The 15,136-nt window shown below is 44.9% G+C and overlaps 1 protein-coding gene across 3 annotated transcripts in view; it reads left to right on the top strand.

Moving 5' to 3' along the window:
• The window catches only part of uif (sushi, von Willebrand factor type A, EGF and pentraxin domain-containing protein uif), a 122,518-nt gene that overhangs the window by 4,958 nt on the left and 102,424 nt on the right, over positions 1-15,136 (top strand). For all 3 annotated transcript variants that reach the window (XM_045758838.2, XM_045758841.2, XM_045758839.2), the window contains exon 2: positions 9,175-9,250. In XM_045758838.2, the coding sequence (XP_045614794.2) occupies positions 9,182-9,250 (69 nt within the window). In that variant the 5' untranslated portion in view covers positions 9,175-9,181. The remainder of the gene's footprint in view (positions 1-9,174; positions 9,251-15,136) is intronic.

Consider the following 15,136-nt stretch of genomic DNA (forward strand, 5'->3'; position numbering starts at 1 on the left):
TAGGCTGTTTTTGTTTTAGATTCTCATTGTTGCGTGTGGGTACTGGAGTGGGGCTCTGTGATGTTGGTACTGTCCTGTTTTGTTTGCAGATTTAATATCCATATGAGTCTGTTAGCTTTTCGTAATGTGTATTTACCTACGTCATTGTTTTGAGAAAACCGATATAACGACGCACCTCAAAAGACAGGAGAGAGCGCGCGATCGAACTACTGTAAGGGGGAAACTTAACAGGTTGGCATGTAATTGTGAGTGTATTTGAGAGAGTAGAGTGTGCTAGGCGGTGTGGCAGACCCTCACTGGTGCGGTGTGGCCGCCGGCTGGGCCCCCGGCAGGAGTCGCCGGCTCACTCCCCAAGGTCACGTATTTTTCTAGCTCGTTGTGAAACACTGACAACCAACACCATCCTGGCGACCAAGGGAGAGGCTTGTGGCTGTATTATTACTCTGTTGCCTGAATATAATATATATATATATATATATATATATATATATATATATAAGTGTTTGTGAGAGAATATTTGAGGGACGACGGTATAGAGTTTACGGTCACGGCGTTTCAAAATACGCTTTGGAATTAGTAGTTCTGAAGTTTAGGTCTAGTTTAGTATCCGCACCTGCTGTCCTGTTCTCCTTTTCCTTCTGTCCTACCTCAACTTTGTCCTTTCTCGCTGTTTGTTGTTTTAGATTCAGCTACTGGGAACAAAAAGTTGCAAGGTGCACGGGCTATGGTGAGCCCGTCGTCCTCACCTGGCACAGGAGATGTGTGGTGAGTCCTTTCTCCCCATCCAACCCGCTGTGTCCTGCTGCTGTCCTTAACTTTAGCTGTTCTCCTCCACCTCTCTTGCCACACCTGCCGTGCCCAGCATGAAAATTTGCCCCCTCTCCTCCTCTACCTCTCCGTGACCCCAACATCGCTGACCTCTCACCAGGCCTACCAGGCCTACACTCTCTCTTATCCCGGCTGCCAATACCATTTCTTCCCCTGGCTATGCATTTATTATTTCCCTATTACACTCCTCTCATTCGTTCGCCCTCGTCTCCTTCCTTACCCTTACCCCGGCCCGACCCCTCCACTTCCTGCCCCTGGCAGCTAACCTCTCCTCCTCCCCCCCCCATCTTAAGACCTCTCCTCCTCACCCCCCCTTCCACCCCTCCTTCACCCCACCTTCCTGGGACCAATCACCTACCCCTCCCTCCTAGCCACACTCAGGACCTGCCCTTCCACAGCCTTTCCTGTCGTGTCAGGTCACTCATACCTGCCCTCTTGACCTTTGACCTATAATTACCTTACATTAGTGTTGTTTTTCCTGCTTCATTATTTATATTATTTTATTGGCTCTGTAGGACAGGCCTAATGTTATCTTAAAAGTAAAATAGTCGTTGTTGATATAATTTTCCTGTGTGTGTTTAAGTGTTGTTTCATCACTTTTATTCATTTGCTGTTCTTTTACGTTGGTTTCTAATTTTCTTCTTTCATACTGTAATTTGTTTTATTTTGCTTGCGTCTCCTTTATCATTTAGCAGGCGGTTTCTCCCGCCTGTAGTCGCTGGGCTCTCATTGGTTGTTTTAGAGATGACGTCACGACTGTGCTAAGGATGACGTCACGACTGTGTTAAGAATGACGTCAGCACATTGTTCAGCAATGTTTGAAGTTGTGTTGCTTGAGGGAGAGTCGTAGCCACATGGGCACACCTGCACGGTAACCTTCCGTCCCAAGGGGAGGCCAGGTTTCATCACCTGCACTTGTGCGACCCACGCCCACGCCCACACACACTCTTGGGGTGTGGTGGACCCACGCCCACACACACCCTTGGGCTGTGGTGGACCCACGCCTACACACCCTTGGGCTGTGGTGGACCCACGCCTACACACCCTTGGGCTGTGGTGGACCCACGCCTACACACCCTTGGGCTGTGGTGGACCCACACCCACACACACCCTTGGGCTGTGGTGGACCCACACCCACACACCCTTGGGCTGTGGTGGACCCACACCCACACACCCTTGGGCTGTGGTGGACCCACACCCACACACACCCTTGGGCTGTGGTGGACCCACACACCCTTGGGCTGTGGTGGACCCACAAGGGTGTCCTGTACTCCCACCTGCAGGATATCCGGCTGCAAATGCCCCGGATAAGTAGACCTTCCTTCCATGTGGATGATGCTTATCATCCACGTGTATCATCCACCTCACCCAAGTGTCCCGTTATTGTGTAAACTGAGTTTTCTTAATTTCCATAAGAACATTTCCTAATGCTCTTGTTTCATTTAATCGTTCTGTATAATTTCAAGATCGATTACGTTCATTGTGGACTACAGTAGGCCCATGGTGACCTACGTCCTGGACTACAGTAGGACTACTACTGCTTCCCCTGCATGCTTCCCCGGCACCAAGCCGGAAAGGCCATGTAGCACCAAAAGGCTAATATAAGTTAGTGTTTTGTAAAGCGTCGCGTAACTTCAGTGCCGTGATGTGTGGTGCTGCCTCCACTTGCATCTCAGCAATTGTGTGCTCAAACGTGTATAAATATATACCTGTAGCTATATATAAATGTTAAGGCAAATCCAGACATCAGTACATAAGAACATAGAACATTAGAACAAGGTAACTGCAGAAGGCCTATTGGCCCATACGAGGCAGCTCCTATCTATAACCACCCAACCCCACTCATATACATGTCCAACCCACGCTTGAAACAATCGAGGGACCCCACCCCCACATCTGATAATAGTCGGTGTCAGCCACCTCACAGACACCTTCAAGACCTGTAGCTAGTAAATGAACCGCTAAGCTCTCGATTTAAACAAAGTTAAGAAATGCAATTTAACCACAGTAAAAGTTTGAAGGGTGGAGGTGTACTGTAGGTAAATATGAGGAGGAGAAGGAGGCGACAGGCAAGATGGCAGGTCCGGCTGGAGCCGCACAGTTACCTCCTCGGAGGCTTCAAGACGTCGAGCCGTGACCCCCATCTACCACGCCACCACCTAACTCTTCTCTCCGATAAATTACACAACATCTAGAGTTGTTGTTATACTTTTATTAACAACGGCCATCATGCGAATTACTCTGGTCTCAGGCCTTTTACCATGTTAAGGGAATATATCGTTCTTATAACGTAGAAAAAAAAAGAAAAAGAATGAAATAACTGGTATTGATGGCAAGAGGCTTTGAGAAAGTTGGTGTGGTAGGAGGGTGGTGGTGGTGGTGGAGCAGTAGAACACAGCTGCCTCCTGGCCGACCGCTCAGTCAGTATCTTCGTCTGATTCACTAACTGCTTCTTCACTGTTGTTCCAAGACGACCCAACTGAACACTATTACACTAGGTCAAAACCAATCGGTTGATGCTCCACACAAGCTGCAAACTCACCAACATCATTTATAATAGCGACCAACTATAAACTTGTATAATTGAATAGTGGTGTAAATGCATAGTTTCACGAGGCTCGCGAATTTTAGATTTATAATATTTATTATTTCATAGGTTTATGACCGGTTTGTGTTACTCAGATGTACTCAACCGTAACCCCCAGTTTAGTACACTACAGTTAGTATACTTTAAGTTAGTATCACTTCTGTTACAACGGTTTTGTCCCACTCCCTCTCTTTTTACGACAATTTTGTCCCATGTTACATTTGTTTTGTCCCACTCCCTCTCTTTTTACAACAATTTTGACTCATGTTACATCTGTTTTGTCCCACTCCCTCTATTTACTACTCGTTTTTGTATTGGAGTCTTCGTCTTCGAGACGAATCTGAGAGAGCGGAGTGACTCGCTGGAGAGCGCAGGTAGTGAGCCGCACACTGCTTACCCGCTCACTTGCCTACACTCCCTCCCTCAAGTATTGTCGACCAGCGGTCCCAATCTCAATTTGCATTAAATACATTTGTTTCCCTTTGGTGAGTTATAACCTCGGAAGGTGTTATATATAGTAGGCATTCTTCAGTCTCGGGAGACTATGGAGATGCGCTCTGGGTATCGGTCTGGAGTGGGCCTCTCCGGGGAATTTATCACTGTTGAACATCATGTTATTTTCCCGCTGTTAAATCGGAAACTTTGATTAATATCTCTTTGTAGTTTTTCAATGTCGTCTGAGAAGTAATTATCATGCTGATTTTTGTCATCTGCAAAAGATGACACGAAGCTGGGATTTGTATTTTTGTCTATATCTGACATAAGAATAACAAAAAACAGTGGTGCAAGGACTGTGCCTTGAGGTACAGAGTTTTTCATTGTGATTGGACTCGATTTCGTTCGACTGTTATTGCATTCTGATTGACATTATATTAAATATCCATCGCCCTACTTGACCTGTTATTCCCATTGATCTCTGATTCCTTTGCTGTCTCTTAAGCAAGAAAGAACAATCAGTTCATCAGTCGATACAGCTTCGCGGTTCTGTTTCCTGGGTGAAGATGGGAGGATGGTCCAGCAGTAGGTGCTACAGCCTCTTAATGTTGTCCTTCAACCCTGTCTTGGCCTGTGAGAGCTCTTGGACTATACGGTACAAACTCGGGTACCTTACTATAGAATGGTTGTAAATCATCTGTAAAGTATCCAGAGAAGGATGAATTTAATACCGGCAATGATGAACAATTGTCTTGAAGATATTAAGTTTTAATTACAATTTAAAAATATTCATAAACGTACGTTTATAATTTAGTAAAAAAAAGTTATTCACGTATAAGAAAGTCATAATAATTGCATATCACTTAATGCCAATTGTGAAAGGGTGCAACATGGGAATAATAATAATACTACTACTACTACTACTACTACTACTACTAATAATAATAATAATAATAATAATGATAATAATAATAATAATAATAATAATAATAATAATAAAAAGTGTTGAAAAATATAAACTAAAGTTTCAACGAGAAACAATGCATTCAAATTGACAACATTTTGATTTAAACAAGAAAAATAGTCGAAACACTGGTTCTTAAATAGAGTTGCAGATCTGCTAAACAGGTTACCAAGTAACTTCACAATAAGCCATGTCATCTGAGAGCTTGAAGGTCGGTTAGGTACACATAGGAGTAGAAGACGTTCCATATAAAGAGGAGCTGCTTCGCTTAAGTCAACACGCCCTCTGCTGAGTCCTTCATTCTTATGTCTTGCAGCAGTCCAGCAATAAATGAAATTCTCTCAATTTAATCTCCTGTCCACAAAATCATCACGATATCATCTCTGGAGATCATATAACTCTCAAGATTCGAACATGGCCCTAAGAAATACAAAATAGCCCATTTGCGGCGAATTGTAATTATTATAGTGCTCTCTGGCGCTGCCAGCGCCGTCTCCGTTGAAACATTTGCCTGCAGGAAAAAAAATAAAAAAATATCTGAACCGTTATATCGATATCCAGTTTTTTCGGGCTGGACCAAAAGTACAGCCGGGCTCCATAGCTGTTGGGTGTTCCAGTCTCAGCCCTCTGGAAGGTGTCTTTAGGAGCGCTTTACTCATCGCGTATTAAGGCAGGACCTGGACCAGAGGTTTCATACCTCACCTTCGGGGCTAACTCTCTGAAGGAGTATTCAGTCGCCATTCAGAATAAACTGCACATGGTCCTGCAGAATTGCTCTGTCAAAGCATACCCTTTGCAGATTTAGGAAAGACTTGGGTAAATACTGGTTCAGTAACAGGGTTGTTGATTTGTGGAACCAATTACCGCGTAACGTGGTGGAGGTGGGGTCCCTCAATTGTTTCAAGCGCGGGTTGGACAAGTATATGAGTGGGATTGGGTGGTTATAGATAGGAGCTGCCTCGTATGGGCCAATAGGCCTTCTGCAGTTACCTTTGTTCTTATGTTCTTATCCTCTGAGCGTGTCTTTTACAAGGCTCTCCGATGAAAGGCTCTTCCTCTTCTCTCTCTCTCTCTCTCTCTCTCTCTCTCTCTCTCTCTCTCTCTCTCTCTCTCTCTCTCTCTCTCTCTCTCTCTCTCAGAAGGAACTATACATGGTATTCCTGCCACACCTCCTCGCCTGACCAATATAAACAATGCTCAAAAACTTAGCCATATTTGTAAATTATTATAAATGTGTTGGCTGCCAATATGCCCGCTAAACTCTCGACACGTCGCAGTTCTCGTCAGGCAAGGCAGAGAGGTTCAGGTAGTGGGAGAGACGAGGCCTGAATATTAACACTGGTCCAGCAGGCTAGTGCTATGACCTCTTCTGACGTGCTACACAGATCCCATCCCTCCCCATCACCCCCCCCCTTCCCTCCCTCACCCCCATCTTCCCCTCCCTCACCCCCTCCCCGCCATGTAACGGGTCAACAGTCTAATGTTAGCCTGGCCGTCGTATGTTTTAAGTTAATGTTTTGTTTAGCGTTTAAGGAATGTGACCGGTTAAATTGTTTATTAATCATCTCTCGAGAGTCCTTAATGGATCCGTATCGCCTGTTGATGTCAATAAGACTTCTCAAGGAATAGTAAAGAGTGCTTGACGAGTACCAAGGACTTTGTGTCCTGTCAGAGGCGGAGATCAGCATTTTGGAGCGATAACTTGTGTTGCTGAATACTTTAGCTTACCTTTGGGTGTTTGGCTGTGAGAGAGAGATTTTAATGTGATGGACTTTATCGCAGAACCTCGCTGTTCTCCTTCAAGACGTCGGACTTGGTGTTTTAATGGCGTTAGATGAATTTAAATGACATTCCACCTGCTGTTAAGGCATAGTTCATTATTGCTTGAGATAACCTGATATTCGTCAACCTCCACCAGGAAGAGCTGGAGGAGGAGCTACTTCAGGTGGTGTGGGCTGGGGTGGGGGAGGGGGGAGATTCCATAGCTGAATTCTCAGGAAAGGGGGAATTTCTTAGGCCAGGCCTCTCCAAAGGGAAGGTAGGGGGGGGGGGGCGAATTCTTCAGGTGTGGCTTGGAGGGAGAATTCTTCAGGTGTGGCTTGGAGGGAGAATTCTTCAGGTGTGGCTTGGAGGGAGAATTTTTCAGGTGTGGCTTGGAGGGAGAATTCTTCAGGTGTGGCTTGGAGGGAGAATTCTTCAGGTGTGGCTTGGAGGGAGAATTCTTCAGGTGTGGCTTGGAGGGAGAATTCATCAGGTGTGGCTTGGAGGGAGAATTCTTCAGATGATTTGTCATTTAACTTGCAGCTATTAAATTAGAAGCATAATGGAAATCTCCGTTTAAAGCTTTCTTCTATTCAGATTAGATAATTGAAAAAGCAAAATTCTCCACGCAACAATACATAAACTTGGAACAGGAAGAAGTATCCGAGTTAAACCTCAAGTTCCAAAGACGATTTTTGCATACTCTGAGATCAAAGGTAATGAGAATATAATTTAGACTATGGGTTAAAGAGGTTCAACAACTTTAACACTGCCTTATTTACTGGCGACCCTAATTAAAACATATACCAGGAATAGTAGACAAATAATACAGACAAATACAATTGTCTATATATATATATATAATACAATACAAATACAATTGTATTTGTCTGTATTATTCCTGGTATATGTTTTAATTAGGGTCGCCAGTAAATTTGTCTGTATTTATTCAGGTAAAGTACATACATACAAGGTGAGATACAAAACGTTGATGGATTTATAGACAGAGCTAGTACATACAATGCCTAAAGCCACTATTACGCAAAGCGTTTCGGGCAAAAACGTTTTTTTATGTTTTTCAAAAAACGTTTTGAAAGCAAAAAACGTTTTTCGGGCAGATACTGTTTTTAAATCATGCTCAAACTTACTTTTAATTATAACTTTAATGATTTATTTTTTAAAATTAAGATGAACATTCCAAATCGTGATGTTGTAATGGTATTTGGCAGTGGCTTCTAGTTACACAATCTCTAGAGAGCGCTGCTCTGCTCCGGTTAAACCGTCCACACACGACTCGTTTAATAATTTAAAAGGCGGTATATGTCGCTAGATTGGGTTGATTTTAAGACCACAGTTATCCGGTAATGGTCTCGCGTGAGAACTGAAATGCACATCTTCATGCACTACAGTTATCTTGGCAGGTAGGAAAGATTCTCACTCTCGAGTACTCAGTCTCCGTGGTGTAGTGGTAAGACACTCGCCTGGCGTTCCGCGAGCGCTTTGTCATGGGTTCGTATCCTGGCCGGGGAGGATTTACTGGGCGCAAATCCTTAACTGTAGCCTCTGTTTAACGCAACAGTAAAATGTGTACTGGGTTGTAACAACGATTCTTCGCGGCGGGGATCGTATTCCAGGGACCTGCCCGAAACGCTACGCATACTAGTGGCTGTACAAGAATGTAACAACTCTTGTATATATCTCAAAAAAAAAAAAAAAAAAAAAAAATGCTCTGCCTCAGTTTCGTACACTTGTTCCACGTCACTTGCTTGCGACCTGCTTGGACGGTGGTTCAATACTTAGATAAATGATGTCGATTAATTATTTAGAAGAATGTTTCTTTATTAGGTATATTCTTCGTCAGTCTAGCTTATTGCCCGTCCTGTGTGTGTGTACTCACCTAATTGTACTCACCTAATTGTGCTTGCGGGGGTTGAGCTCTGGCTCTTTGGTCCCGCCTCTCAACCGTCAAACAACTGGTGTACACACACACACACACACACACATATACACACACACGTTTATAATATATTTGTGCAGATAAATACTTTAATTTGCTTAGTTTTCAGTTTCTTAGTTCATATTAAATTAATTTTGTGTATTTTTAATTATAATGAGGGAAAGAGTTAGTTAGAGGGGGTTGCTCTCGTGTAGGGGAGAACACCCGCACGCCTCCCCCTGGGCAGGAAAAGACGATTGGGCACCCACCTGTATAAGGTCTGCCCTGTTCACCCAGCAGTAATTGAGTACCTGGATTTAAATTCAAATTACCGGGTCGTGTTACAGGGAAAATGTAGCAAGATGGGGCTGTAGGAGAGGGGGAGCTGGAGCCAGGAATCACCAACGCCTTTGTTCCCCGCTCCAACCACTTGGGTTGGACGGGAGAGTGATGGTCTCGCTTCATGCAGGTCGGCGTTCAATCCCCGACCGTCCACAAGTGGTTGGGCATCATTCCTTCCCCCGTCCCATCCCAAATCCTTATTCTGACCCCTTCCCAGTGCTATATAGTCGTAATGGCTTGATGCTTTTCCCACTAAAACTCCCTCCCTCTGTTCCCCGCTGCATCACCCAGGGACTAATGATAATTGTTTTACCTTTGCAGTTGAACGATGCGAGGGACGAGACTTGGGGCCCTGGTGCTCCTCCTGACTGCCCTCACCACCGCCCAGCTCAAGAAGGTAAGTGTCCTCCCATCTTGGAGTCATTACCTTGAGGTTACCTTGAGGTTCTAAGGTAACTAAGAACCGCGGGGACGCTAAGCTCCTAAGCTTTCGGAGATTAGCGTCCCCGCGGCCCGGTCCTCGACCAGGCCTTCTTTTCGTTACACCCCCCCCCCCAGGAAGCAGCCCGTAGCAGCTGACTAACTCCCAGGTACCTATTTACTGCTCCCTGGATGTTCTCTAGGAATACTCCCTACTCACTAGGAGGAAACCTTTCAAGGACTGCATTAACATCACTGTTTATTAACACCTGTGCTACTTTCACTATCTGTCAAGACGTGCATTACTCTCGCAGCCTCTTACCGACACTTGGCCTTCACCTCGCGTTAGTTAGTTTCAAGCAGTGACGTCTGCAGACCCAGGCGTGAGAGTGACATCTAGTCTTGTGTCGTGTCTTGATGGAAGATAACACTCAAGATTAATGTAATCTGGAGGCCAAGGTTATGCACACGAGGAGTCACAATAACGTGCCTGAAGTATGTTGGCCAAACCACACACTAGAAAGTGAAGGGACGACGACGTTTCGGTCCGTCCTGGTCCATTCTCAAGTCGATTGGGACCGAAACGTCGTCGTCCCTTCACTTTCTAGTGTGTGGTTTGGTCAACAGTCCAAGGTTATGTTTTGATAACCTTGATAATTATCTTACGTGTATTGCTTTCTCTTGATTTTGCTAGTAGCTTGACGAGGGGGGTGGGGGGGGGAGGGGATAGATTAGGGTAATCAATGATCTACCTCTAGGCTGACATTGTCTTGTAGCCAATTAGTTAACACTGTTATATACACTGTTAGATTTAGGAAAGACTTGGGTAAATACTGGTTCAGTAACAGGGTTGTTGATTTGTGGAACCAATTGCCGCGTAACGTGGTGGAGGTGGGGTCCCTCGATTATTTCAAGCGTGGGTTGGACAAGTATATGAGTGGGGTTGGGTGGTTATAGATAGGAGCTGCCTCGTATGGACCAATAGGCCTTTTGCAGTTACCTTTGTTCTTATGTTCTTATATGTTTTATAGGGGGCCGGGCCTTTATGATCTGCCATAATGGTGATACCTCCTGATGCTAACTGCTGACCCTTCTCCATAATACTTGACCCCACATATCACACCAATAATTCGTAACATATGTCTAAGTACTCACCTAATTGTGCTTGCGGGGGTTGAGCTTTGGCTCTTTGGTCCCGCCTCTCAACTGTCAATCAACTGGTGTACAGATTCCTGAGCCTACTGGGCTCTATCATATCTACATTTGAAACTGTGTATGGAGTCAGGCTCCACCACATTACTGCCTAATGCATTCCATTTATTAACTGTATATAGTATATATGTGTGTGTGTGTGTGTATCTATAGAGGCATATGTATGTACATGAATGTACACACGAAAAGTTTCCTCATATCCCTGTGGTTCATCGTTCAAGTGGTTATAAGCACCATTCCTTTCCTAAGTCCTATCCCAAATCCTTATCCTCGTATCCCTCCCAAGTGTTATAATGTCGTAATGGCTAAGTGCTTTCTCCTGATAATTATCTTATTTTACCTTAATGAACAAATCCACAAGGGCCGTGGCGAGGATTCGAACCTGCGTCCGGGAGCATCTTATCTTACCTTGTTACAGAATTTCAAAAGATGTGTTAAGTATGATTTATGTGCCTGAATCCATTCATAGGGATGGTTAGAGAGGCCAGGAGCCAGATTCACGAAGCAGTTATGCAAGTACTTACGAACGTGTACATCTTTCCTCAATCTTTGACGGCTTTGTTTACATTTATTAAACAGTTTACAAGCATGAAAACTTGCCAATCAACTGTTGTTATTGTTATAAATAACCTCCTGGTGCTTCGGGGCTCATTAACTGTTTAATAATTGTAAACAAAGTCGTCAAAGATTGAGGAAAGATGTACACTTTCGTTAGTGCTTGCGTAACTGCTTCGTGAATCTGGCTCCAGGTGTCAGCCGTCAGTGACGAGGGCTGCCACGTCTCTCTTTGTCAAGATGTTTCTTCATCGTCGCCAAGACTGTCCCTTCTCCCATGCCACAGTGCCAGTCACCCATGGTAATGATTGACTCTGTATTGTTCCCAGTTCATAATGGTGAGGCCTGGTGCTTCTCCCATGCAACAGTGCAGGTTCCCCTCCCCCCTAGTATGTGCAGTGTCTCACGCTCTGGCTGATAATAGGGACGCAGTAATGGGGGGACGGCTTTTAATGGCCACCTTTAATGGAGACAATATTTTTTGTTGAGAGGTAATTGCTCCTCTATCTCGCTCTTCCTCTCCCTTCGTGACGTGGGCTGGACAAGCTTGTCGTGAGATAATTGTTAGAAAGTTTTCACTGATATTTGACACGAGAGGGGAGGGGGGGGTGAGGGGGCGGTCGCCCCCCTCTCTTCACCCCCCTTAAGCGGCTGCTGCCACTTCTCCTTGCTTTCTTCTCCACAGTCTCTGGCCTTTTTTTTCCTTCTTTCTTTATTTTATTAGCATCTCCACCCCGCTTCTTGCACCTCTCATTGCTGTCAACACATTTGATGTCATCACCACCACCACAACACCCTCCATCACCACCACAACCTCTCCATCCAACAACACCACCAAAACCACCAAACGTTCCAAGTAGCACGGGCTATGGTGATCCCGTAGGGACTTGGCACAGGAGTGGGGCTGGTTTACTGACCGGACTCTTTAACTGGTTGCTGTCGCCCGCGTCTTTCTCGCCCCAAGAATAATAGATTGATTTTTTTAAATTGGATTGTGCTATTAGGGTTTTGTCTCGGGTAGTTACTGGGTAAGTATCTTGAGGTTATCTTGAGGTTATCTTGAGATGATTTCGGGGCTTTAGTGTCCCCGCGGCCCGGTCCTCGACCAGGCCTCCACCCCCAGGAAGCAGCCCGTGACAGCTGACTAATTCCCAGGTACCTATTTACTGCTAGGTAACAGGGACATAGGGTGAAAGAAACTATGCCCATCGTTTCTCGCTGGCGCCCGGGATCGAACCCGGGACCACAGGATTACAAGTGCAGTGTGCTGTCCGCTCGGCCGACCAGCTCCCCTGGGAGGTGACTTCTTTCAGGGTATTCCTCTTATTGACCGCCGGTACAAGACACGAGTATTTCCCTACATTCCTTCCACTCACTTGTGTTTCCTGCTTCAACTTGGGTCCTCTTGTCCTACTTTATCTCAGTTTCATGACGCTGTCCTTGTCCACCCTTTCTATTCCCCTCAGTATCTTGTATGTTTTGATCATATCTCTTGTTTTTCTCTCTCTTACAGGGTTGTGAAGTCCCTTCCCCTGGAAACACAAACCGTAACTGTCTCTATTTTCCGCTTGTTACAATTTGTAATAAAGTTGTTACAACTTGGCTTAACGTGTTTATGACGTATTAGAACGTTGTTACAACTTGCTATATTGGTTGTTATAACTGGTTAGGAAGTGTTAAAACTTGTTCGAACCTTGTACCAACGTCGTAGTTTCGGTGTGTGTTTGGCGGGTTTTAACTTATCCTCACGATTTAACCCTCTTAAGGTCTAATTAAACCTAATTAGCTCTGGGATAATTTTGTTGCAAAGCTCTGAATTTGTTCACATTTAGTTTCATGCGTCACAATATACGTATATTGTACTGTACATACCGGTGGTGGTCTGACAAAGGCTGGGTGGATTGCCTTGAACCAGTCTTGATTTATGTTTCTAAACGACGTTCAGATGTTTGCCAGCGTCGCATATGCTGCTGATGGTACCCTTCTTATGTTTGTCTCTGGTGTTAGTGTTGGAATTATATCATCTTTTTTCTCCTCTCTGTCTCTCTCTCTCTCTTTCTCTCTCTGTCTCTCTCTCTCTCTCTCTCTCTCTCTCTCTCTCTCTCTCTCTCTCTCTCTCTCTCTCTCTCTCTCTCTCTCTCTCTCTCTCTCTCTCTCTCTCTCTCTTCTCTTTCTCTTTCTCTCTCTCTCTCTCTCTCTCTCTCTCTCTCTCTCTCTCTCTCTCTCTCTCTCTCTCTCTCTCTCTCTCTCTCTCTCTCTCTCTCTCTCCCCGTCTGTATACAATTATATATGTTTCAAGGTGTGCAAGCGAAGGTATCCACGTACCGTAGTCATACAATGGTGGATTTATATAAAACATATTAGAGAATCCACAGTACCTGACACGGTTCAACTCTCAAAAGTCCCCCCTAACTGACAAGAAAATCCTCACAAATAAAGGTAACTGACATAATCAAGAAATGATCATTGTCACAGCCCGGGAAAATACGAAGAATTCCTTTCCGTCAACAATTATCAGTCCAAGAATTTCTAATTAACGTTCCGTTATTCTGGACTCAATTTTTTTTAAGAGAGTTCGTCTTGCTGGAAAAAAATACGTTATTAAGGCATTCTATTTTGTTTCATTATATATATATTATACAAATAAACATGCATATAAATTAATTATATAAAAAAAGATAAATAAATGGGAAGGATTAAGTCGTATTGACTCAAGATCGCTGCACTAAATTCTCTGATACATAACAAACATGGCCGCTGGAGGCTCAGTTTGTGGAGTGTGAGGGAGCAACAACCGGCCGACCCGACAATAAACGAGTCTCACTGCCAAGTCAACACTCGCTGTGACAACATTTCCTCCAGTGTGGGGTCTGGGAGGATTGACGGGTGTGGGAAGAGACGGGTGTGGGAGTGGTGGAGGAGTGACAGGTGTGTGGGAAGGTGTGAGAGTGACAGGTGTGGGAAGGTGGAGGAGTGACAGGTGTGGGGGTGGTGCAGGAGTGGGAAGTGGAGGAGTGACAAGTGTGGAAAGGTGAAGGAATGACAGGTGTTTCCACATTGTATTTGGATACATAACATTTATAAATGTATAGAATAGCATTTTATATTTGAATTACGTTGTCCTGGTTGACCAGTCGACCAACCCTGGTCAGAGACCGGGCCGCGGGACCGTTGATCCCCGGGAAGCTACAGAAGGTAGAATGTGAAGAGGTGCCATTAAGAACAGTCACTGTGGTTCTCTCCCAAAACCAGTGCCATGGGAGAGGACACAGTACTTATGATACTCCAGTCAGGGAATTGAACTCGGACTTGTATGGTGGCAGACCGAGACCTCGTCACTCCCTGCAGGTCGGCGTCCATTCCCCGATGATATATATGTCTTGAAAGAACTTAAGGTATCGTGAAATATTACCTAGTTGGTAGCAAGCGTGCGTGTTAGTCTGGCTAAGCTGTTGAGAGAGAGAGAGAGAGAGAGAGAGAGAGAGAGAGAGAGAGAGAGAGAGAGAGAGAGAGAGAGAGAGAGAGAGAGAGAGAGGGAGAGAGAGAGAGAGAATACGATTGAATCATTCGTGGTACCCATCACAACAATAAAACCCCAAGCAATTAGCCCACATTAGTTCAATTATATCAATTATCAACCGTTAGCCACAAAAGAATAACAGTACTGTGACAATAACATGAGACCCCTCATCCCCCAGCAACCTTCTCCACCACCTCAATCCCCACCGTCTCTTCTCCATCATTCTTCACCTTCCTTCCACGGCTTCTCCCTCACCGTCGTTCCCTACACTACTGACTGTGCTTCCCACCTGCGGCTCCACTAGCGGTGTCTGCTCTGGCGAGGTGAACACCTTTTAGCTTACTTTATCACTATTAGCACCACCAGTTTAGTGGACACATTGTATATTGTGAAACCGACAGTGGCCAGGTTCAGTGTTCGTCTCTAGAGTGGTGGGCGACTTGTGAGTGGGAGCGAGTGCATCTCCCCCTGTTCGATCACCCTGACTCACCCATCACTTCAAGAGGTCGTCTTCCGACAAGTGTCATTTCAGAGCCTCGGTCCCTTCTAGCGAACATGAAGTAAACTTGATATTGT

This window comes from Procambarus clarkii, chromosome 35, assembly GCF_040958095.1.
Source record: "Procambarus clarkii isolate CNS0578487 chromosome 35, FALCON_Pclarkii_2.0, whole genome shotgun sequence".
Classification (NCBI taxonomy): domain Eukaryota; kingdom Metazoa; phylum Arthropoda; class Malacostraca; order Decapoda; family Cambaridae; genus Procambarus; species Procambarus clarkii.